Source organism: Coptis chinensis, chromosome 6 (assembly GCF_015680905.1).
Source record: "Coptis chinensis isolate HL-2020 chromosome 6, ASM1568090v1, whole genome shotgun sequence".
Lineage (NCBI taxonomy): Eukaryota > Viridiplantae > Streptophyta > Magnoliopsida > Ranunculales > Ranunculaceae > Coptis > Coptis chinensis.
The window spans coordinates 14951649-14978546 of record NC_141461.1 but is presented as its reverse complement, the minus strand read 5'-3'; the positions used below and the strand labels follow the sequence as shown (position 1 = coordinate 14978546).

Below are 26898 nucleotides of genomic sequence, written 5' to 3'. Positions count from 1 at the left end.
TATAAGTTTTGGATTAGACTAATATTTTGTATATATGATCTCCTAACTATTTTAAACATTATAACAAATAATAATAAAAAATAAAAAATTTCTAAACTTGCCAAATATAGTATCAAAAATGGTGAAAATGAGCGGTCTGCAAGTAGCCAAATTTTATAAATTGTTAACTACATTTGGCAAGTTTGGATTTTTTTTTTTATTATTTGTGACAATGTTTAGAATAGTTAGGAAATCATATCTACAAAATATTAGCCTAATCCTAAACTTATAAATGCCCTAACGATTTTGAGTTTGTTTGCATGTCAAAATAAAACATGTCCCCAGAACCCCTCCCTTATATTATAATATATAATCGTGTACATACCATACTACAAGAAGTAAATAAATCAAACATTTACCATAATTTAAAAAATAAACACAAACAAAAGTACTTATTATAAAATGGTGTAATAGTTGAAGAATGTGGCAAGTGATTTGCTCGAGTTGAATAGAGAGACCAAATAGTGACTCCATATAAAAACATATTCTCTATCTTATAGTGGTATAGAATTTACATTGGGCTCTAGTTTTTTAAACTCATTTAAATCTTAAGTCTTTATGTGTTTTTTATTTTCGACATTTAATTATTTTTTGAAAAATAAAATAAAAATTGAGCCTATTAGACCACCTAGCCCGACTAATCTCACCACCTAGAAGCAAATTAGTATGCCTAGCCTGCCTAGACCATTTTTTTAACCGATTTAGGCCTAGGCAGCTGCCTAGACTAATTTTTAGAACACTAGTTAGATCTTATTTTGGAAAAAAGCCCATATAGAACTCTTTAGAAAATATCTCCATCAAGGACTAGGAATCTTATCACTTCTAAACTTGTGGGAGAATCAAAATCCTAGGCTATGATGAACAAACAAAATACCTCCATCAGGGAAGTGAAAACCATTTCATTCTGTATGCTAACGCAGAAAATGTAAGTGGTGACGAATCAAATAAATTGGAGTAAAGGCGCAACAGCACAAATCCCAAGTGCAACAATTGGGAGTACAAGCCCAACAAGTAAAACAAGCGGAGGTACAAGCCCAACAACACAAACTTAAGAAACGAAAGCAAACAACGGGAGGAACAAGGCTACATGCTCTGGGCTTGACTAAACCGTAAACATGACCTGAAGACCATGTCTCGAGTTTTTGACTAAACTCAAGAATATTTCGGTTGCTTATGCCCTGCATAAAGAAACCCAGACTTGCTTAGCGAAAAAAAACCAAGGAAACCAAGAGTCTTAACCTGTAGCCTCTACGGAAATTGAAAATTATCTGAATAAACATGTGAAATTAAGATAGTAATTTGAATGAGCAACGTAACTGAAATTGCAATCATTTCCACGCACATAACCTATTTACACCACGAAATGGACAAAAATCTGTGTATTGAGGGGTTTGCTCTTTTTAGTTTTTGGACGAGTGAATTGAACGTTGTTTTTCTTCCCCTCATTTTTTAAATCAGTTCAAAACTTGATTCAATTGTATAAGTAGCAACACATCTCATTCGCGGTAGAATCTTTTTAATTGTATAAGTAGCACCATTTCAACAGATTTGTCTCAAGATATATTTTTAATAATAGAATCACTATGTGACTAACGACAAGTGGATTGTCTATTATCGTTATTACCATCATTGTCGACATTTTTGAAATTATTATAATTGAAATTTAACACTAAAATTATTATTTTGGATTTGGTCAGATATTGACAAGTGAATGACTGAATGTGCTGGAAAGGTCGGCACTCTGGAAAGAAATGCATATAACCGGATGTGGCAGATGACAAAAAATTAGAATGTCCATACAATCGACCTAGGCGAAATTCGAATGTAAAATCATAAAACCCCCCTCATTTTTTCTAAGTGAAGCACAAAAGAACTAATAAATAGTATGTAGATTTGTTTTTTTCGATAATAATAGTATGTAGACGTGTAGTTGTTGAGTGTATGTAGCAACAACATATAACTAGATCTTACAGCTAGACCTGTTAATTATGTTAATAGTGCTCTTATGTTCATGGTTTAATGGTTTAACTTCAAACTTCCCGAGTGAATTGCTGCATTGACAATCCCAGTTACAGCCTTACAGGTCATGTACGTGTACACATACCGAATTTTGTTGATTTGGATGTTCTGCAATCTAACCAATCTTTATACTTGAAATTCAGAACTCTACATAATCTTTATACTTCTGCTGATGGCTAAAGCATGTTAGACATTTAGAATCACTTCTATGTATATATGTCAACACACTCACTTAATTCGAGTTTATTGTTTATTATAATATAGTTAAGTGTTCCAGTTCATACATGAAAGAGCTTTTCGTGAGCATCACTCAAATTTCTATTAATAAAGTACGCCAGATACTCTTTCTAAACTAGCTTGGATTGCAGTTAAAGTACTATGCCAAGTGAAACACTTTCACTGTCATCTTTTTGAATCTGAATAAGACTTGAGGAGCAATTAAAGGATAAATTTTTCAAGTAAAAAGTGGAGTATAAGTAGCTGTAAAGCCTAACCTGAAGATGAAGGTTCGATCTGGCTTATATATCTTGTGTATAAAAACCAAAAATGTTCACATTAACATGCCCTTGTTAGAACCTGGTATGTTAGCCACAAGGTGCTTAACCAGCCATATATGTGAGAAAAATGGAAACAATGATCATGTAGTCATGGACCAAAATATCGCCTATATATCCGATATATATCGGTATTTTGGTACGCCGATATCGATATTTCCGATATATATTCACCGAATATATAACTATTTTTTTTCGATATATATCCGAATTTTCGATATAAAACTTTATATAGCCGAGATAATCGATATATCCAATATTTGTGATATATATCGTTTGACTTTTTTTACTATTTTTTAATATAAATCCGATATTTCTAATATTTATGATATTATATTTTCGATATTTTAAATAGTTTGGACTGGTCACAACAAAAATAGATATATCCGATATATATCGGTTTTTGGGTACACCGATACATTAACCGATATCGATATTTTGGTCCTTGCATGTAATAAGGGTGTCATCCCAAGTTCTTTATTGTCCAATCAGTATAACTGTACAACCTGTACTTGCAGAACGGAAATTAGCTTAAAACTTAACTAAATTTCTGATAAGATGCGCGCAACCTTAATAATGATTTTTTTTTTTGTGTAGTAGCAAGCAGTGCTTTTCAAGAATCAAGATGGCCGGTTATAATAGTAGAAATAAATAAGGACCAAAATATCGAATTCAGTGAATATTTCGATGTACTCAAGAATCGAGATATATCAAATATATCAGAAATATCAGAGATATATATTTTTTTGTTGATCAATCAAAATTTTGTTTTGTATGTCGATATATCGGAAATATGGTTGATTATATCGGAAATATCGTTAATATATTGGTCAAAGCCAACAATATTCGGTCAAAGCCAACAATTTATATTTGATATCTCTACACTATATGATAGCCGGATCTTTAGGAGGAAAATTTCTCAACCGTGTATTTGTAATCTCTCTATTTTATGATTTTAGAACCACCTCCCTTAATTATTCTAATCAGCTCCCTCATTTTTAAACAATTTACCAAAAACTCTCTCACTTTATTGAAATTAGAATTAGCTTCATATTATTTAAAGTAATTTAGAAAATCTCATTCACGCCACTCAAATTATATTCAACCCCTCCTAATTTTTTTATATTATTTTTTAGATTATAACGGGGGTTTTTATAGAATTCATAGATAAAAAAAATCATATTCCTTATTAGAGATGTTAGAGACGAGGTTTAAAGATTTGAAAAACACCGATCGAGTAAGACGGTTCGATGATACTGTGATCGTATATATTGGTCGATATATATTGTTATATCGGAAATTGTGAAATATATCAAAAAAAAACAGATTTAATATTTGGTTGAGATATATCGGATATTTTCATCTCGGTATACCCAAAAAACGAGATATATCAGTGATATTTCGGATATCTCGGCGATATTTTGGGCCTTGGAAATAAGTAGAAGCAGAATGGAACTATATGAATTGAATTATGAGAATCTTGTAAACAAAAGGTGTTTTTCCTGCCACTAATGCAACAATTAATGCATCAAAGTCAGTTCAGAAAAATTGCCTCGAAGAAAGCTCATGCTAAATTGGGGATAAATCTGGTGATCTAGCCTTTCCGTTTTGACTTCATTCCAATGTGGTTTAGTCTCTGTAATGCACATTAGGGATGGGGCATATCTGTAGGAGGTGGCCATATGCATGTTTAACCAAGAGGTGGATAATTGCTGTACCAGTAAAGGTGTCTAACAGAGTAACAGACCTATTATTCAAGGACTATCCGACTATCCAACGCATAGCATACCATGTTGGAACAAGGCGTGGGACTTTCTTTTATGATGAGGCAACACTTGAACATGACTCTCGCCTTTAAACCAAGTGGCTACCTTGCCCAAGCACTCCCCAACATCAGGCAAGGATTTCCAAGTTTCGCTCATCCTGGACAAGAGCATATATAGGTCCAGCAGCTACTTGGTGCAGTTGACATATAGGCAGTACGTCATCCCAAGCAGGTAGAGACATGTCTACCTTTCTAATATCTCTGGGTTAATCTTCGTTAAACTCGTACCGTTTCGATCGCGATCCCATTCCAACCTAAGAGGCAAATACAATTCAAAGTAGAAATTTTTGGTTTTAGGAATGCAGAAATTGGATTACATGGTTTATGTGTAGTTCTCTGTTCTCTCTTACACCAAGTTACAACCATTACACAACACTAACGGAGTCTACAGGTACAAGCACAACAAATGTCTGCTCTTTAGTCCTTCCATCACACACACATGTATATCCAGCTGGCTACGCCGATATACAGAAGAGACATACGGAAATGACATACACATTCCAAAAGCGGACTTGCACATTGAACTTATTAGAATATGTCAGTATTAGAATATGTCCAATATGGGTAGTCCCATGTTTCTATAAGTATGGGCATCCATATCTAGCAGTTTATATTATCATGTTTTAGTTTTAGTATAAGTACTAGATTTTGGACCCGGGCATACGCTTGGGATCTATTAAATATTTTGTGTGCTGAAAAGGCTTTACAAAATGTCTCACACAAATTTTCGAATCAGAATATATTTTTATTAAAAATAAATATAAATACGTTAATGACCAGCGATTATGGTGCATAAGTACTTGGAAACCAAGGGATCAAATTGAGATAGCCTCTTCACTTTGTGGTTTAGGATATTAATCTGTAATTTTTTCAAATAGAATTATCTTAAACTCTATCTAGCTTTGTATAATAGTTTTCTTAGATTTATGGTGATTTAGCGCACATTTTGAATAAGAATATATTTTTATTGAAAATAAACTGAAATACGTTAATGCGCAACGATTATAGTGCATAAGTACTTGAAAACTAAAGGATCAAATTGAGATAGCCTCTTCACATTGTGGTTTAGAATATTAATCCGTAATTTTTAAATAAAATTATTTTAAACTCGATCTAGCTTGTATAATAGTTTTATTAGATTTATGGTGATTTAGCGGTAAATCATCACCATTAAAACGTACGTAATGTGTACAAATCACTAAAACAGATTGATTGTTTCCATATCCTCAAAGAATACACTACTCCCACTTGAAAAGATTTTTCACATGAACGTGTCCTACGAACGGGTGTCATTATATTAAATTATTCTAAAAAATATTAGCAACTATGCATAGCTATGAGATATGAAAATTATACTAATTACTCATTTAAATTTCTTGACCACTCTCTATAAAAAGGAAGCACCAAGCCTTGATAAAACTCATCGACTTCTTTTTATTGTTAGGTTTAAAAATAGAAGTTTGATTGAAGCTTTGTGAGAATGCCCAATATGACGAAGATAATATTGAAGCTACTTGAATAGCAAGACATTCCCAATTACAATAAAAGAATTATAATAAATACTATTTAAAATGTAAAACTATATTTGTTGAGACATTTATTCCCCTACATATAATACAAATATGTTTTAGGATTATTAGTTCAATGCATTTGCATCAAGTTTTTTATTTTCCATTAATTATTCTTTGAGGTTAGTTTAATGTAGTACGTTGCATCTAGTTTCCAATTTCTCATTAATTATTCTTTGAGGTTAGTTCAATGCAATTGCATCAAGTTTTCAATTTCCCGTTAATTATTATTTGAGGTTAGTTTAGTGCAATTGCATCTACTTATTTATGATTTCCCGTTAGTTATCCATTAAAGTTAATTCAGTACAGTTGCATCAAGTTTTCGATGTTTCGTTAATTAGTCTTTGAGATTAGTTCATTGCATTTGCATCCATGTTCCAATCTCTTAATTACTCTTTGAGGTTAGTTCAATACATCGCAGATACAGTTTCGATTTCCGTTAATTGCTTTCCTAGGTTAGTTCGATAGCTTATAATTTGTTTGCATACATGTAAGAGTCCTGTTTTTATAAACTCACTTTCGTTTTGGGTTCCTAATTACTCGTAATTGCTAATGTGAGAAGGCTAAAAAGTTGACATTTATGCTTTGAGGGATCGATCGATGAGATACATCCGACTTTCGATTTCTAGTTAACTATTTTTTAGATTATTTCAATGCATTTGCATCCAATTTATGATTTCCGTTAGTTAATTTCTCGATTTTAGTTTAATGCGGTTGCATCCAATTTTTTTGGTTTTAGTTAATTATTTTTTTTGAGGTTAGTTCAATGCGGTTGCATCCGGGTTTCGATTTTATGTTAATTGTTCTTTGAGGTTAGTTTAATGCATTTGTATTAAGTTTTTAATTTCTCGTTAATTATTTTTTTTGAGGTTAGTTCAATACAGAGTTACATCAAATTTATAATTTACCGTTAATTATTCATTTAGGTTAGTTCAATGCGGTTTCATCCATTTTTCAATGTTTCATTAATTAGTCTTTGAGATTAGTTCATTGCATTTAGATCTAGTTTCCAATTTCCGTTAATAACTCTTTTAAGGTTAGTCCAATACATGCCCAGATCTAGTTTATAATTATTTATGTTTTGAGGTTAGTTCGATACAATTATATTCGGTTTCTGATTTCCCGCTAACTATTCTTTAAAGTTATTTCAATGCATTTGCATTTAGTTTCCGATTTCCCACCAATTATTCTATGAGGTTAGTTTAATGCAGTTACATTCGGTTTTTGATTTTATGTTAATTATTTTTTGAGTTAAGTTCAATGCATTTGCATCCAGTTTTCGGTTTCCCATTAATTATTATTTGAGGTTTGTTTGATGTATTTGCATACCGTTTCCGATTTTCCGTTAAATATTTTTCAAAGATTTGCATCCAATTTATAATTTCCCGTTAGTTATTCTCTGTCATTAGTTTAATGCAATTTGCATAAAGTTTCCGATTTCCCATTAATTACTCATTGAGTTCAGTTATGTATTTGAATCCAAACTTTTTCGATTTTCTTATAATTATCCAATGTGGTGTGTAATACAAACTTCTCTTGATCCATCTGTAGTGTCCTTGCAAACATGACATAAAAAATAAATTATGCTTAATTCACTATGTGGAATCATCGAAGATTATCCAGTTCGATTTCCGTTAATTATTCTTTCAATTATGTATGACTCATTATGTGAAATCTTCAAAGATTATCTACTTAACGGTGTCATTATATTAATTATTCTGAAAAATATTTATAAATATATAAAACTATTATATATTGATATTATATTGATCACTCAACCAAATTTTTTATAACGTGAAAATCTCACCCTCCATTAAAAAAAACATAACTCGCCTTTGATAAAACCCTTCAACTTCATTTTGTTGTTTAATAATAGAAGTTTGATTGAAGTTTTATGAGAGTGCCTAATAAGAAGATATATTGAAGCTACTTGAATAGCAAGGAGTTCTCAATCATACAGAAATACATAATATAAACATCATTTTAAATGCAAAACTATACTTATCGAGACATTCCCATAACATATAACCCAACTATATTTTGAGGTTAGTTCAATGCATTTGCATACAGTTTCTGATTTTCCGTTATTTATATTTTGAGGTTAGTTTAATGCAATTACATCCAATTTTCTATTCCCGTTATTTATTTTTTGAGATCAGTTCAATGCAGTTGCATCCAGTTTTTGATTTATCGTTAATTATTATTTTCGGTTAGTTCAATACATTTGCATCCAATTTTCTGTTAATTGTTCTTTGAGGTCAGTTCAATGCATTTGCATCCAATTTCTGATTTTTAGATTAATTATTTACGTGAGATTAGTTTAATGCATTTGCATCCAGTTTCCAATTTTTCGTTTATTATTTGATAAAGTTGTATTTGCATATAGTTTCGATTTCCGTTAATTATTGTTTGAGGTTAGTTCAATGAATTTGCAAACGGTTTCGATTTTCAAGATTAATTAATTCTTGAGATTTTGCATCCAGTGTATTTTTTGAGATTAGTTCAATGCAATTGCATCCGGTTTCTGATTTCCCGTTAATTATTTTTTAAGATTAGTTCCACGCATTTGCATTATGTTTCCAATTTATAATTAATTTTTCTTTGAGGTTAGTTTAATGCAGTTGCATCTAGTTTCCGATTTCTCGTTAATTTAATCTTTGAGGGTTAGCTCAATGCATTTGCATCCAGTTTCCAATTTTCCGACAATTATTTTTTGATGTTAGTTTGATGTATTTGCATCCAAGTTTTGATTTTCCATTAATTATTATTTGAGGTTAGTTTAATGCAGTTGTATCCATATTTAGATTTTCTATTAATTACTTTTTAAGATTTGTTTAATGATTGCATTTTCATTCAGTTTTCGATTTTTCGTTAAATATTATTTGAGGTTAGTTCGATATATTTGCATCCAGTTTTCGGTTCCCCATTAATTGTTTTTTTGGCGTTAGTTTTATTCAAGATATACATATTTTAAAATATTTGTCATTATTGTTTTGCCGTTATTATTATTATTATTTTCATTTTCTATTATATATTTTGTGATGTTATTTTTTGTATAATTGTTTTTAACTATGTTTTGATGCTGTGTTAATGATATATTTGAAATAAGTTAGTGCTTTATCATAGACACTAAAATTGTATGATTTGTAATAGGGAATTAGTTTTTACAAATCACCTATTTTTTAGCAATTTTTTTTATTTGATCAAATATATAAGAATTGGAACACTAAAAGTGTTTGATTCGTAATAGGAAATTATTTTCTACAAATCATTTATTTTTTAGCAATTTTTTTTTATTTGATCAAATATATAAGAATTGGAAATACACTCAAACTCTCCAAATATAAAAATTATAAATACACTCAAACTCTCCAAAGAGGTTCCATGTACGTAGAATTGTAGGCTATTAGAAGATACTATCTTTTATATTGCCACATAGGATAGAGAAAAGGCTAACTCTCATATTAGAGTGCCACATAGGAGAGAGAAAATCCTCTTTTAAAGGTTCTTTATTTCATTTCTATATTTCCCTCTCTTTTCTTTTTACTCCCTTCATTGGCGCCAAGTGTGAGAGAATGCTATACGTTTGGTAATTTCTCCTCCGACCAGGATTAAAGATCCCATTGAAGCGGCTAATCCCATGCATATTGTATGTACATCTGGTGGCACAAATTGCATAGTATCATAAATGGATACTTCGGGGGTTATCCACCCGTCGGGAGAGTTTATAAACAAATAAAGATCCTTGGTCTCATCCTCTATACTAAGGTATACCATGAGACCAATAATTTGGTTTGAAATCTCGCTATTAACCACTTGACCTAAAAAAATTAATCTTTCTCGATAAAGTCGGTTGATTAGGACAAAATTTTATCCCTTAGGAACCGTACACGCACCTTTTTCTAAGCTTTACTGTCTCTGTTTCTGTGAAACAATCGGGAGACAGCCTAAACTATTCTTGCAAGGGGTTTGTGGATCTTTGTTATTTAACATCGATCTTTGGATACCTCACGCCTGAGACTTGTTGAAGTAGTTCAACACATTGTTGTCATAGAACAGATTGTGGCACCACCGAGGTATTTCGCGTGACTCCTCGAAATGGGATAATAACATAAAGAATTTTTATCCAAACATTAATTGGTCGGTGTAATAGGGAATTAGTTTTACAAATCACCTATTTTTTTAGCAATTTTTTATTTGATCAAATATATAAGAATTGGAACACTAAAAGTGTTTGATTCGTAATAGGAAATTATTTTCTACAAATCATTTATTTTTTAGCAATTTTTTTTTATTTGATCAGATATATAAGAATTGGAAATACACTCAAACTCTCCAAATATAAGAATTAGAAATACACTCAAACTCTCCAAAGAGGTTTCATGTACGTGGAATTGTAGGCTATTAGAAGATACTATCTTTCATATTGCCATATAGGATAGAGAAAAGGCTAACTCTCATATTAGAGTGCCACATAGGAGAGAGAAAATCCTCTTTTAAAGGTCTCTGCTTTAGTATATAGATAGTAGATGTAATTCTGGGTAGAGAACACTCTCTCAACCTAAGAACTCTTTAACCCTAATCAATCTCTAGTCTTCTTTGGTCTTCTTCTTGGTGTCTCTAATATATCAATGTCACAACTCTCCTAGCATCACCACTAACACAGAATTCAACATTGTATCGGAGCGAGGTTCAGTGGTATGCTAGGAGAGGAAACTCTCACCAAGAAAAAAAAAATCAGTTTGTTTTAATTTTCAGTGTAGTATTCAAGTCAAGTTTCAAGAAGAAGAAAGATTTCTCACAAGAAGAAGTTATTATATCTCAATTCAAGTTTCAATTTTTTTCTCTAACGGGCGGGTTTTCCACCTAAGATCGTTGTTCACGATTACTATTCATGTGATCTTGTTCATCATCATGTTAAAGTAAGTTTTCAAGATTTTGCTAGTGTTTAAAGTTTGTTTGAAGAATACTAGGAGAGAGATCCGAAGTTTCTCAGTATTGGTTTCTTAGTATTGTTTCACTTCCGCAATCTCTCTGTCTTAGTATTGATAAGTGGGGCACAACCTTTCTGTATCCCGGAGTCTTTGAAGTTAGTATTGGATAGGCGATGCACTCGATCCAGACGCCAAAAAGTTGTTTTCGATTGTTTGTTTTGTTTTCAGTGAAGAGAGGAGAAGAGTATATCGAATTACCCTAAGATGGGACTTGCCTTCTTTGCTTGACTTCGACTTCCAGTAAATTGGGCAGCGGGCCCAATATGCCTTGACAAAGGCGCGTCCGCGCTCTAACTTCCACTCATCAGGTTTTGAGATTTTTGAAGTATCAAGTCTTTGGAAGGTAGTTTACATTCTCGTCCAGGATTGGAGGGGTAGTATTGTTTGTATGTCGTTATGGATGTTTGGGTTTCTAGCTTCCGCACAGTTGGTATTGATGTCGTATTCTATCTCAGTTTCTAGAACATGATCAAGTTGTTTGTTTGAAGTATTATAGGGGTACACGACCTCTATCTCACGAGAAATTATTCTTTCCATCTTCCAACATTCGGAAGTTCCTTGATCATAAAAGCGGACCCACCCTCCACCCTCTATAGTGAGTATTGTTTGATGCATGTTTTATTAGAATTTTTGAAGTATGAAGTATTGTTGGCATTGAAGTATGAAGTATTGTTGGCATTGAAGTATAAAGTATTGTTGGCACTGTTCTATTAGAATTTTTGAATTTTTGAAGTATGAAGTATTGTTGGCATTGGTTGGTTGTATAAGTTGGTACTTAGTTTTCTCAGTTTCAAGTTCAAGTCAGAATAGACAAGCCTTTGTATTTTTCAATAGCCTTGTATATTCCAACTTGAGAGGGGGAATAGGGAGATATTAAGACATTCAGTAGTATATGAGGGAAGGAGAATATGGAGACGTATGAGAAAGAGTACTCATGTCTCTATATTCCAGCAAGCCTTGACGAACTCTTCATGACAAGACATCTCCACTATTCAGTCTTCAGTATTTAGGTAGCAGTCAAGCCTAAACTGCCAGTATGTTTCAGGTAGTAGTCAAGCTTAAACTGCCAGTATGTTTCAAGTAGCAGTCAAGCCTAAACTGCACTCATCAGTATTCAGGTAGCAGTCAAGCCTCAACTGCAAGTATGTTTCAGTGATATTGATAGTAGTAGCCAAGAAGTGCACGTCAAATCAGTGTTATCGTTTGCAATTTAGATTATGAAAGCCATAGCAACGAATGAAGTGAGTAGCAGCCAAGTAGCGTGCCATCAAACCGGTGTTATGGTTTCAGTTTGTGACTGTGGTACACCTTCAGTATTCAGGTTAAGACATTGCCTACACCGACAGTTTCAGCTCCAGAACGTCTCAACAGTTGTTTGAGTTCTTCAACTAAAAACAGTTCTATGCCCGAAAGGGAGAGCAGTATTCTTATCTTTTGTTTTTTTGTAATCCAAGTTGTAATTTGCATAGTTTGCGTAATTACATCTAGAGGGGGAGTATTAGAATATGTCAGTATTAGAATATGTCCAATATGGATAGTCCCATGTTTCTATAAGTGTGGACATCCATATCTAGTAGTTTCAATTATCATGTTTTAGTTTTAGTATAAGTATGTAACTCTGAATAGAGAACACTCTCTCAACCTAAGAACTCTTTAACCCTAATCAATCTCTAGTTTTCTTTGGTCTTCTTCTTGGTGTCTCTAATATATCAATGTCACAACTCTCCTAACATCACCACTAACACAAAATTCAACAGAACTAAAGGCTGATTTTTGGTAGAGATGACTTACCTACCATGGATAGTATTTCTACAAAAAATTAGCTCAATTGGATGTAGGGGTGGGCAATGGGCGGGTCGGGCTAGCCCGGCCCTAAACATTTAAAAGCCCTTCAAATATTAAGGTCGGGTCGGGTCACAAGTCTAAATCTCAAGCCCTGACCCTACCCTAAGCCCTCTTTAAAGGCTTTAGGACTGGGTTTTAGGGACGGGCCTATATATTTTCTTCTTTTTACAAATGTCATTTTTCAGACAAAGGTTGTTTTTTGGTTTCTGTGTTACAAATGTCTGCTCTGTATTTCGCTTTAATGGTGTGGACGAAAACCTTTAGTTATAGACTTGGCTTGGATGTGAATAAAAATATAATTTATAAGAAGTAAGTGGGAAAATAAATTGAGAATAGTAAGTTCTAGACTTTGATTTGATGATCAAAGGAATAAAGTCTTGTTTTTTATTAGGCTAGTGTTCATTGTTCTTCATGGCTGCTAGATAGGTTGACAAGTTTTTGTTATATAAGACAAGTTATTGGAAGTATCCTTGGGTGTAAGTGATAAATTACAAAGGACAATGTTATTTTAATTGAAAATATTTAACAAAGAGTTAGACAATTATAGTACGTGTATTTATAGTGAAAATATGAAACTATAACTAGGGCTGAATTAGGGTCGGACCTATGTTTCAGAACCTTAGCCCTAGCCCTATCCCTATCCTAGAAGGCATTAGGGTCAGGCCGGCCCTGCCCTAAACTCTGTGAGGGCTTTAGTTGTGAAGACTTTATAGAGCTTAGGGTTGGGTCGGTCAGGACCGGGTTAGGGTCGTTAGGGCCAAATTCCCACCCCTAATTGGATGTCTCTAGTCTTATAAAAAAGGTGTTTAAATTATGGACCGTTAGATAAATTTCTAACTTGAATTCAACTTTTTGTGGGGTTAGACGTGTTTAAAAGAGCTGGTTTTTTGTGGAGATGGTCTCCATAATGTGGAGATCACATCTCAGAAAATTAGCTTTTAGTTCATTGTGTAGATAGATAGGATTGCCTATGTCATTTCGGTATGTCAATTCGATGTAGCCAGCCATATATATATATATATATATATATATATATATATATATATATATATATATATATATATATATATATTTTTTTTTTTTTTTTGGAAATTCAAGCGCACCCGGCATATAAGGCCGTTCCATGAACGCTGGATATAAGTTATCTCCTACGTGGTGAAGCTAGATTTTATACCAGAGATTGCGTTTAATCTCCTTGCTTAAAAAACCGGTACATTAAAACCCCCCTCAAATCCTAACCACTCACAAAACCTCCCTGTTTTTTTTAAATAATAAGTCGACAAAAATACCCGCCTACTTAACAGGACCAGTGAACCCGTGAATCCTTCTATTTTCTCTCTTCCTTCTCTTTAGCTTTTTAGATCTAAAATTTCTTCTCCTACAAATCTAAATTCACATAGTTAAGATGGCAAAACAAAAGAAAAAAATGGTTGAATCACCAACAAAAACTATGAAAGCAACAAAAGAGAAAATGAAGAACTCTACAATCTCGAAAAAATTTGGAAAAAAAAAAAGCCGAAAAAAAAAAAAAAAAAAAAAAAAAAAAAAAAAATCAAACTTTCAAGTTCTAGAAGAGATGGAGATGAAATTGAGAAGATGACTGCTCCAAAAACTTCGGCGACCAAACCAAATCCGGTGAGAATCTTCAACCTTTAATCATATTTCTATAAATTTGTATGAAAAAAATAAATTTTCATATGCTTGTAAATACGAATTTACGTTTGTTTAGTGATTTTACTATGTATTTTCTAGTTTTCATAGTTTTGCAATTTCATTATGCATTTTTATGTTTGTGTAGTAGTTATACCATACATTTTTATATTTTCGTAATAGTTTTTACTCTGCATTCTTAATTTTTACTGTGTTTGTTTTTTCATGTTTGTGTAATGTGTGGTGATAGTTTTACTCTGCATTTTTAAATTTGCGTAGTAGTTTTACTATGCATTCTTAAATTTACATAGTAGCTTTATTCTGCATTTTCATGTTTGTGTTGTAGTTTTACTCTGTATTTTTAAATTTGCGTAGTAGTTTTACTATGCATTCTTAAATTTACATAGTAACTTTACTTTGCATTTTCATGTTAGTGGACACTAGTAGGCTAGCAATGACTTAGGTCTTAGACTAGTAAGGCTACAAACGAAACTCCGATCCACTATGTTCCAGTCCAAATCCTCTCTCTCTCTCAATCGATCGATCGATCGAACGAGAACCCTACAATTTCAAGCCTCGTCTACTCCAATTTCTAGTGAGATATCCACCAAAACGAGTTCTCTTTTGGGAGGGGTACTATGAAGTCCACAATTTCAAGTTTAGTTTTCGGTGTTTGTAGAAGTCTTGGAATGAAATACTATGAAGTCCTTTACTCTCTCTCTATTTCCCGACACCACCATAAACCCTCGCCTCTTTTTACTCTCTCTCTATTTCCGACACCACCATAAACTCTATTTACTTTCTTTTTATTTCCCAACAAAAGATTACTCAAATCTTTTGAAATGAAAAAACTTGCAATTTACTTATTTTTCTTACTGTTTATGGTAGATTATTGATTGGTACGTGTTCTTCCACCTCCTTAAGGAAGTGGTGAAGCTAATTAGATGTTCTCCACCAAAGTGTCTATATTTCCTATCATTTGCATGGGTAAGCATCTTCCATGTAATTTAATTCATGAAGTTGAATTGGTAGTCCGTGGTTAGTCCAGATTCTTATATTTGCAAACTAAATTCACAAAATCTCAAGATGTAGTCCGTGGTTACTCTGCATTCTTATATTTGCGTAGTAGTTTTAGTCTTGAAGTTGGATGTGTAGTCCCGTGGGTTACTCTGCATTCTTATATTTGCATAGTAGTTTTAGTTTTGAAGTTGAATGTGTAGTCGTGGTTAGTCCAAGCATTATTATATTTGCGGACTAAATTTTAAAAAATCTCGAAGATGTAGTATGTGGTTACTCAGATTCTTATACATTAACATAGTTTTGGTATTTTTTGTTCAATTGAATGCAGCAAGAGAGGGTGGTGGAATCTATTAGATGTAGGCGTCGGGGAGCTAAGGTTGCTAGATGTGGATTTGATGAAAGATATCAAAGTTGGAGCATGCCCACAACAAGGAGCATCGTGAAGAACTTCACTTCCGAACTTAAATGTCTTTTTTAATCTCTTATCTCTTATTTGAAACTTCTTTTTGGCACTTTCAGTTCAGATTGTGGATTATTCATCATTATGTTCGTGAATGCTATAATATGTGGAAAAGCTATGCAAGATATAACGGTAGAAGACGCGAGACAATTGAGGGTTGACCTGACATATGAGATTGTATCAAGCCAACAAGAAAAATGGGATCCAAAAGAAGAATGCAAGAAATGAAGAGCTGATTTTCCGTATTTCTAGTTGATTACGTTGTGTTTATTTGTGGTAAAATATTGGAACCATTCTAACTTGGGAGTGTTCGATTATGATGTACTATTACTGTTAATGTGTTGGAGTTGTTTAGTATTCATGTTATGCATATTCAATCTTTTTTGGATTATACTTTTTGTATAATTACTTTGCCAAAACATTTTATTATGATGATGGATGAAATGTTTATAGCTTTTTGGAAATATTATGTGTACAGAGTCCCTTTCTCTATCAGGTTAAGCACCAATATAATTATCTATATTTGTGAATCCAAGATTACTTGAAAAATCACTTTTTGCCATAATAACATACTTCATTATGGTAGTTATTAAGAAGCTATTTATTGTTGTCGCAAACACATAATCTCCAAACAACCGATCACCATTTCATCCTCTATCGCTAAATTGGATAGCAAAGCTAGCTTAAACATCTACTAGTTGATGCTATGTAAATTTAACTAGTGTTTGATTTATATATATTGACTATGTAAAAATACATTTACATAGTTTCAAGAATGGGAGTAATCCGAAAGTAAAAAAATTACTATGTAAATTTAAGTTTTCATAGGTCAAGTTACTATGTAAATATAGATTTACATATATAATGACTATGTAAACATACATTTACATATATTCTCGGTCAGTGTCACGACGCTAATTTAATTTCCAAAAGTTACTATGTAAATTTAAGTTTTCATAGCTTTAGTGACTATGCAAATATAGTTTTACATATATTTTTATGTATGTAAACTCTGATTCAATTAAAACCTTAGGCATCACACATTCAAGCACCCTACCAAAACTCACACTAGACTCCATTCATAGTCCATACCGCCCATCAAAAGACATAACACGCGACACATTGATACAAACACAACTACAAGTCATAACCAAGATCATGAGAAATATCTTCACACATTAACATTCTCGGCCCGGAAATTTCAACCGATTTCACTCCGGACTTCTTGACTTCTTCCTTGGGACGATGAATGATTAAAACTCCATTTTCCATACTAGCTTTCACTTCATCAACCTTAGCATTTTCAGGCAACCTAAACCTCCTCAAGAAACTTCCACTTTTCCTTTCGACGCGATGCCAAGTGTCATTTTTTTCTTCTTTCTCTTTATTTCTCTCTCCACTTATCTGTAACACCCTTCCCTTCTTCTACTTCCACTTTCACTTCTTCTTTCTTGAATCCAAGAAGATCTACTTTGAATATATGTGCTTCTGGAGTTTCTTTCCAGTCAATACGAGTGTTCGCAAACTGGGTTGTCTTAAGTTATGATGGTGTTCCAAGTAAGAACATCCTTAAGTTCTATAGAGTAAAAGACTTCAGTAGCTAGAGAAATGCTTCCACATCTAGCATACATATCTACCAGTGCCGTACCCACAATAGTAGTTAATCCAATCTTATGCTCACTAATATAAGCATGTAAACTAGCTCCTTGATCTAGTGCACCTAAATGCCCACAAGCCGATGACAGGCTAACGACAGTAGCCTCAGTCGGTTTGACACCCAAATTCCGCATCTCATTAAACAATTCCATAGACTCATTCGATTTACCACTCTGTGCGTAACACACTAACATTGCATTCCATGACACCACGCCCTCAGCCTAGGCATCTTATAAAAATCCCATGAGCTCCCTCAACATCACCACATTTAACATACCCTGCCAACATAGAATTCCAATAAACCACATTTCTTTTCGGGCACCTCATCAAACAACCTCTTTTGCTTCCTTAATACTCCCAACCAATGCATATCCATTAATCATAGTATTCCAAGACACAACATCTCTACACACCATTCTCTCAAAAACCAACTTAGCTAGCTCCATTTCACTATATTTCACATACCCATCAATCATAGCATTCCAGCACACCACATCTTCAACACAACACATCTCAAAACCACCACAGCTGGTATCTTTAGTAGTTTTCTTAAAATTCCCAAATCTTTGGAGGAGTCTCTCATGAGCTCCCTGGGCCACTCTCCATGTATACTTCATCTTCTGTACATCACTCCACCTAAGCATTCCATCCTTTCCTTACTCCTCATGCTTGGCCTTCTCTTCTTGGTGTTATAATTGGCTTGTTCAAATCGCGTAGTACAGTGATCATAAGTGGTGATGACGATTCTGTTGTGAAGTTGGATGCCGAAATTTGTTGAGAAGTTGGAGGCAAAAAATGATGTTGAGGCTGAAGAGGTCAGTGAAATGGAGAAGGAGGTTTTTAATTTGGATGAGAAGTTTCAAGCAATGAGATCTTATCCAAATATGGAAGAAGGGTAAAAAAGATAATAAAATAAAATAGGGAATAGAAATCGGACTGGAATTTCGCTGATATTGGAAAACAGAGAGTTTTTGTGATATGAGCTGATAAATAGAGAGGTTATGTGGTATGGGCCGATATGAAGGGGTTTACACTCATCCGGATTAAAACCAATGGGCTGAGCCCCATTTCTTGGATTTTATACTTAGCAGAATCATTATTCATTGGAAAATCATATATGCTTTATGATTTAAGTATTAATCTGGAGTTGGATATGGTTAGAAACAAATAATTTATTAGAATAATCACGAACACCAATTTGGAATATATTTTTCTAAGATCAATCGAAGACTTCATCAAATTTAGAAATTGAAAGTATATCTTGACACGGACTTAGATAATACCTAATTTCGAGAAGTTCTCACCAGTCCAAATCTTAATAAATAACTCCAAAATACACGTCATACCAAAATCGTATGTAGTTTCCTACTAGAAAAAGACATGAACCCAAGTAAATATAAAAGCGACCAAAGACTTCATAAGCACCTTAAAATAAAACTTTGATTATTTTTGCCAAAGACTTCACCAAAATCCGTGTTACCATCAACCGTATTTGACACACACACGCAACTTCAAAGACCAGCTTAAAAAAAACCCTTCTACTCAAAACCTCACATCTCTCTCTTTCTCAAACCAGCCACTATGCGCCGGAAAAACCATACACCTCTTATTTCCATATTCATCTCCTTCCTTCTTTTCACAACTTTATCTTTATACGTCGTTCGCAACTTCTTCTCTGGGCAAAAACTTCAACTTAGTCCATCCACCATAAAAAGTTTGCAGCACAATAACTTGATCAAAGAAGAAGTCGAAGAAGATTCTCACCGCCTAGTTCGTAACAACCCGCCTTTAGTAAAATATGTGCAACCTGAATCTGTCCTCTTACCTGACTGGGAAGTACTATTTGTCTCATCGCCTGATAGTATATTGTCCAAGGATAACGAGTATACATGTGTTTTCCAAAACAACGAGACTTCTCCAGGGGAGTATACCGGTTTTTTACAGTCTAGTAACCGGACGGTATTTAAGTGCGAGGTACCGGATAGTGTCCGTTGTATCAGGCCATTGCTTAAGCCTATTCTGACGAAATCGGATGAAAATATTACGTTCAGTAATGGGTCCAACGCGGTAGAGATGATTAGGTGGAGTTTTTTAGCTTATGAGTCTTTGTCAACGGAGAACGACGTTATCTTGTTTGCTAAAGGAATAAATAACCGACAAGGAGTGAATAGATCACCAGAAGAGCTACTTTGTGTATTCGATAATGGCGTTGGTTATTCTGTTAAAACGAGCGTTGTCACTTCTGCCCAAGAAGTTTTTAGGTGTAATCATCCTACTGAAACAGAGTTAGGCAGTTTGTTTAAGGATGGAGATGAGAAAATCAAAATTTCGCTTGAGATAGTTGGGATAAGACCGGTTCGGGTTCCTTCAGTGGCCTATTATGTGCCTAAGAGTAGTATTGAAGACGGCGAGGGAAAGGCACAATTGTGTGCGTGTACAATGGTATGTAATGTGGCCAAGTTCTTGAAAGAGTGGGTTATATATAATTCAAAACTTGGTGTTGAGAAGTTTATACTGTATGATAATGATAGCGATGATGATTTGCATAAGGTGGTTCAAGGACTAGTTGATGGTGAAGAGTATAATGTGAAGGTTTTCTTTTGGCCATGGCCTAAAGCACAAGAAGCAGGATTCTCGCACAGTGCAATTTATGCTAAAGAGTCGTGTAAATGGATGATGTATATGGATGTTGATGAGTTTATTTTCGCTCATTCATGGCTTAATGCATCTGAACCATCTCAAGGTATGATACCATCGTTCTTACCAACAACAACTCCTTTGTCGTCGCCCCCAGCGCCATCGTCTAATACTAATTTGTCAGATGAGAAGGCGAAATGGTTAGCGCAGCCAATTGGGCAAGTCTCAATTAAGTGTCTCGAATACGGCCCATCCAATCAACAATCACACCCTATTGCCGGAGTTACTCAAGGGTATACATGTCGAAGAAGGAATGAGCAACGACACAAATCAATTGTGTTACTAGACACTATCGATACATCTTTACATAATGCAATCCACCATTTTCGATTAAAAGAAGGATGGCGAGGAAACACATTGAGTTTGCATAAAGGAGTTGTGCATCACTTCAAGTATCAAGCATGGTCTGAATTCAAGGCTAAGTTTAGAAGAAGGGTATCAACTTATGTTGTGGATTGGACACAAGAGGTGAACCTCAAGTCTAAAGATAGAACGCCTGGTCTTGGATTAGAAGCAATTGAGCCAGAAGGGTGGGCTCAACAATTTTGTGAAGTGAATGATACTAGGCTAAAGAGTACTACTCAAAGATGGTTTAGTCAAGATTCGGCCTTTGGCTCTAAATTGGTTTGGCAAGATTAGTGTGTGGCTAATGATTTGTGCTAACTTTTTGAAGGTCATGTTGAACAGTTGAAGACATAAAAAAAACTTGTATATACAGAAAATGTAATAGGGAAACATATTCATAAAATCTTTTGTTCTTTTATTTCTCAATTATGCGGATTTTGTTAATTATAGAGAAACCAATGATACTGATGTAAACAACTAAACATACAAAGGAAAATCAATTATGATATTTGGATCAATTTTATTTTATTTTATGTGTCTGTTTTGGTTTTTGTTGATCAGATAAGCTATTTTAAGTTGGCCTAGCTTCTTAAGACATATACATGTACCAAGACAACCAGTATATTAGCTTGCAGTGATGGAAAATCATAGAGTGGTCCCTATTCAGGCTTTGGCTCTGTTTTCTGGTAGGAACAGTTGAGGAACTTCCTGCAATTCCAAATTTGGAAATTCTGTTATCTCAGAGTGGTGGTTGCCAAGTTGATTTTTTGTTGTGCTTGAGATGTTTTTGGTGGTTATAGACTTATAGGTATGGTTCATGTAATTGGAAGGCCAGAACCATCAAAATTGGAAAGCCTATAGATCCAACTGAAAGCAAACTACTGGTTCTAGTGCTGAAAATTTTAATTAGACTTTCATTTATCTAAAGACTGCAGTATTCTACCACAATTCATTGACAACCTTCATTGAGATGGTAAACAGTACGACTTGTTGAAAGATTAAAAATTCACCAGAAGAAACTAAACTGACATAAGTGTTCGCCAAATTGGAATTGCACTAATTTGAAAGTCATACAATGTGGTTAAGGATAAGTTCATTATAAATCAAGTTGAAAATTCTGGATAAATTAAATATCTTAGTCAAGATGAAAGCAACCTTTGAATTGATAGCCTCAAAGACGATATTTGTTCCACTGGGTGAAGTTAACATTTCACTTAAGTGTCACAACCGTTTGATTAAAGACTGATAGTGATTTTGATCAACTAGTAAGAAATTGTGTTACTGTTGCTATTAAGCACCATAAACAGTGGGTAATAAGCATCATAAAGAGTTGTACCTATGCTGCCCAGGAGTCCAGGACTAAAATTCTATCAGAAACTTCGTAGGCTATGCCTTGTGCCTTGATCGACAATCATATTGGACAGGGAGTTACAAGTTCAACTCTTTAAATGGATTGATTTTCTAGAATTTTATTACAAAACAAGCTATGTTGATGCTTTCAGTAGCCCATTCTATTGAGCTTTAGATAATTACCACTTTGAACTTTTGTCTAAACTTTTATCAAAGCTAAAGTGTTCCACAGGCACTGAATTACCACTTTGAAAAGTATGATAGTCATTTTTCTTTTGTTTACAAGTTATGAATTCCATAATACTCTTGTCTTTACAGGGAAAAGTATCATATATATGATGAGTGGGAAAAGTTGGATTTGAAGACAAAACTGAAACATTTCTGCTAATAAAATAAGTTGGATTCTCTCTGTGTAGAAGAAGCTGTAAAGACTAACTAAAGCAGTAGACATTTGAGAAATGCTTCTTAAAATATTAGTTGAATGTTCCATACTTGCTTCATATCTTTGTCCCTATGCACGATTCCACCTTGGCTCCTTGTCTAACCAAATCCCATACTTGCCTCCCAACTTTGTTTCTTCATACAGCTCACTTAAAAATACTTCTAATACACATTAATCAAATTTAGCTACTAACTATACCCGTCACAAGCAATACACTTGCATTAATAATCTCTTCTCCCTTTCGCTATCATCTCCCTGCTATCTTCAAATGGACTTTCATATTACTAGTGTAGTAGTGCGCCACTCAGGGGTGGATGCATGATTCTCCACAAGGGGGGCTAGATAATTTATGTATGTTCTATTAATATCTAAATAAACAGGTAGATGTCTGACACAATTATTCTATCATCACCAGTAAACATTGGGTGTCCACAGAAGTCACAACTCACAAGCAAATAAACATATTGTCCTTATATCAGGAAAAATCCTAAAATCCTAAAATCCTAAAATGCTCATATCATCATATGTATTAATTGTTTTCAATGCAACAATAAGTCACTAATTATTTACCTCTTCCTGCTCTTCAGGCTGGAATGTGATGTTTGTTCTCCTCTTTTTGGCCTCGGACGTCCTTTCCTGGGCTCTTTGAGCAAGGTGTTTTCTTTTAAAGAGGCGTTCCCTGAATTTCTTGGTCTCACTTTTTAGCTGGATAGCTGGTCTCTTCTCTATTAACTCTTTCTCACTCTCTATTATCTTTTGTGTCTCCAACACTGCCTCGGCAGTCTCTTGATTCATTTTTGCTTGTTGACGCCCCACCTCTGCCTGTAAATCAATTTCAACATAACAACTGTGTTATCATATAAAACACGCATGCATGAAGTACTTGCTATATATGTGATTAAACAAATCAGTTTAATTCCCTGTTGCTTCAGGCCTTCTAGTTTTTCAGTTCAGATTCTGTTCTGTGACAATATCAGGAGTCAGAACTACGAGTGGTTCATAGCACCGGTTTTTTGAAAAGTGTGGTACGTAATCGCACTCTGTAATGGACAATAATAATTAATACCGTGTTGGTGTTGCAGCAGTAAGAACTGCTAAGTACCCTGCCTAAACTATAATCACGGTTCTAGGCAATCAAGTACAATATCTACAGTTTTCTATAATTATGCAGCTGATTTTAGCACTAAATAAATTCATGAATCAATCTAACATGCTCAAGTGCATACTAAATAAGTCACCGATCGAAGACACTCTACCGCTTTAGGTTACATACTGAAATACTGAATCAAGATGAATAAGTTCAAGCTTTTTTACCTAATGCCTGCCACATACCTAGATGTGCAGTAAAGCCAGTAGAAGAATTTAATAAGTGAAAAAGAGGTTACCTTGATATTATGAATAAGATTGTCAAGGGACTTGATCTTCCTATATGGCCATTTTGGGATACCGAAGTCCCTGCACTTCCTCTTCAACACAGTCTGTCCAACTTTCAGATTGGCACAAGCTTCTCTGACCGGACGCCCAAAGTACTTGGAAATATCATCAAATGAAATACTTGCTACATGTTCTGGTGATGCTGCTGTATATGTTATCTTCTTGTCTGGAAATGAGCCGGATAAACCATTATCAACCACAGTTAAAGACAAACTGTAGCAAGTTAGAAACTCAGAATAATGCACTTCGGTTTAAACTGATCCGTGAATGACACGTCAAGGCAAGTGACACTACGCTAATTAAACACAGTGATACATCTGTCTTGCATAATATATTAGTGTAGGTGGTACTTAGGCTCAAAGCCAGGTAGCTATGTAAAAAACTATGATCAACAACCTGAGGAAAAACTAATTCACTTCAACAGTACATTCTTTTCTAGGCGATTACTCTAAATGCATGAGTCAGAGTCTAGGTTGAGAGATGATTTATGAACTCCTATAAAACTTACTGTACTATAAGGTAGTCTAATAGTTTATGAACTTCAAAATAACTTTTCGTGCCATCTGACGTTTAACATACACTGACAGTTACTATATTGTACCAATAGGTCGAAAACTGGGTTGTGTGTGTCACCAATGACATGAAGTGAACAATAATTTTCTTTTTCATTTTTAGGCTGATTTCATCAACTCTTTCAGTTAGGTTGAGGGGTTCATGTGAGGTATAGGGAGGGTGAACCAAACAACATAAGTTAATTAGCGAGTTGGTGGATGCTGGATATATATATATAGGTTGCATGAAAATGCAAACCGCAAACCCAGTCTAGCTTTCCAGTCTGCAGTACCACCTTTTGCATCCCTATTGAATATAATGGAGTAGTACATATATTCTTAAGATTCTATGAAAAAAACTACATGTCGAAAAATGACACCTGATTTATTTCGTCTAGGTTGTTTCTCCGTTGAGGTGGATTCTTGCTGAGTACCAACAAGCAGTGGTTGACTCTGAGGCTTGGTCGGCTTGGGCAAGCAAGGAGCAGAAACGGTTGCTTCGTCCTTTAATGTGAGTGGTTGCTGCTTCTCCGTTGAGGCGGATGTTTGCTGAGTGTCCGTTAATGTTGATATCTGCCGATTCTCTGTTGAGGCCAACGGTCTTTGCTGAGCCCAACAGATCGTTATACGTTTTAAAGTGAGTCTTTTCTGATTCTCCTTTGAGGCAGATGTTTTTTGAGTGTCCATTACAATGAATGTCTGCTGATTCTCCATTGATTCCGATGTATCAGTTTGCTTATTCTCCTTTGAGGCAGATGTTTGCTGAGTAACAACAACCGACGGACTGTTCTGTTGTCTGGGCAGCTTAACCGAACAAGGAGCAGAAAGGATTGATCCGTCTTTTGATAGGCGTGTCTGCTGATTCTCCATTGTGGCAACTGTTTGCTGAGCATCCATTATTGTAGATGTCATCTGATTCTCCTCTGATGATGTTTCATGAGTTTCTATTAATGTGGATGTCAGCTGATTCTCTTCTGGTTCGGAAGTATCATCTCCTTCTGAAGAATAGTAAAGATTGTTTGTACTTGACTTGTTTGCATTACTATCCGCTGCAAGAACATTGACCTCTCTGGAAGTTAAAGAATGTGTACATTCCTCTGATTCAGTGTACTGAGAGGGGTAGTTAAGTTCTGTTGTACTCGACTTTTCTGCATTTTCATCTGCTGCAATCACATTCACTCCTCTGTATGTTAAGGTAGGTGTATCTACCTCCGATTCAGGGTAATTAGGGGGATAGTTAAGATCAAATGTACTTGACTTGTGTGCATTTTCATCGGCTGCAATCACATTCACTTCTCTGTATGTTGGTGTATCTTCCTCGGATTCAGGGTAATTAGGGGGATAGTTAAGATCAAATGTACTTGACTTGTGTGCATTTTCATCTGCTGAAAGGACGTTCGCTTCATTGGTAGTTATGGTGGATGTTTCCTCCTCTGATTCAGGGTAATGAAGGGGATAGTTAAGGTCAAAAGAGTAGTAGTTTAAATCAAAATCCAAAATGACAGATTTTCCTTTGAATTGAAGATATTTAGTTCTATCTTCGGGGGACATTCTCCCTGCCACCACTTATGGTTTCACTCACCACCTGAAATGGGAAAACCTAGACTATGTCACATATATCCGATCAAATTCAATCGAGTATGGAAAAGAAACATGACCAAATTTGGACTTCTGAAGATTGTACGACGTTGCTCAGTGCATAGAATTCTACTAAGGCTGAACCATAGATATCATTCAGTACATGGAAAACAACAAAGGGCTAGATGCTTTGGTTCAGTGGTTCCTGTTTAACAGTACTGAGAGCGTATATTTGAAACCTAGACTACAAAATTATTTTTGAAAGGAACGGGGAAGTCATCATATACATTCACATTTACAGATAAACCAAATACTACTAGAAAATGGAGCCCTAATCAGATAATTATCTATCTGTACATGCAGTAACCAATGCAAGTTTTCAAATGTGTGTCACCCGACATTCTAGATGCCTAGCTCCAAGTTTTCATCGATTTTCCCTTGCCTTTCATATTACAGGAGCCTTGTATAGTTGTATACAACCCTTTAGAGCTTGATCCCTATGAGAGTTTGAAGAAACTTTATTGGAATGAAGGGGATGCTAGAACTCACAGTTTTGTCCACAAATGTAACACGACTTTACATTGATTATATATCCTCCTAATTACAGTTCCTTCCATCACATGTTCCTCTTTTTTTATTTTTTCCCGATAATCTCATGTTCCTCTTATTGACCAAGTAAACAAACAGTCCTAGCTAGGAGATTAATTTAAAATAATTAAAATGTTGAATGAAGTTTCTCAGTAATCAAAAGAGAGATGGAGCAGAATAAGCGCAGAGGAAATGAGAAGTTGAAGACTTCATGACGTACTAAGGAACTAAAGGAAGAAGAAGATGAAGATGAACAGAAAAATCCTAAAAGGTTGGGCTATAA

At 34.5% G+C, this 26898-nt stretch overlaps 1 protein-coding gene, 2 long non-coding RNA genes and 1 pseudogene across 4 annotated transcripts; 2 read left to right on the top strand and 2 right to left on the bottom strand.

Moving 5' to 3' along the window:
- Nucleotides 1-922: 922 nt before the first annotated feature.
- On the bottom strand, nt 923-1521 carry LOC147491670 (uncharacterized). Its single transcript, XR_015199331.1, has 2 exons — nt 1357-1521; nt 923-1217 (listed from the first exon to the last, which is right to left on the bottom strand). It is a non-coding gene; the product is annotated as an uncharacterized LOC147491670 (long non-coding RNA).
- Nucleotides 1522-14206: 12685 nt separating this feature from the next.
- LOC147491669 (uncharacterized) lies at nt 14207-16337 on the top strand. The gene is made up of 3 exons (XR_015200403.1): nt 14207-14479; nt 15843-15953; nt 16034-16337. It is a non-coding gene; the product is annotated as an uncharacterized LOC147491669 (long non-coding RNA).
- A 2725-nt stretch (nt 16338-19062) lies between these two features.
- LOC147491668 (glycosyltransferase family 92 protein RCOM_0530710-like) lies at nt 19063-21190 on the top strand. The gene has a single exon (XM_086565384.1). It carries the CDS (start codon nt 19212-19214, stop codon nt 20964-20966), a length of 1755 nt encoding a protein of 584 aa, XP_086421510.1. The 5' UTR covers nt 19063-19211; the 3' UTR covers nt 20967-21190.
- Nucleotides 21191-22472: 1282 nt separating this feature from the next.
- Nucleotides 22473-24782, bottom strand: LOC147491667 (protein RKD5 pseudogene; annotated as a pseudogene). Its single transcript, XR_015199422.1, has 3 exons — nt 24709-24782; nt 23850-24111; nt 22473-23286 (listed from the first exon to the last, which is right to left on the bottom strand). The product of XR_015199422.1 is annotated as a protein RKD5 pseudogene (transcript).
- Nucleotides 24783-26898: the final 2116 nt, after the last annotated feature.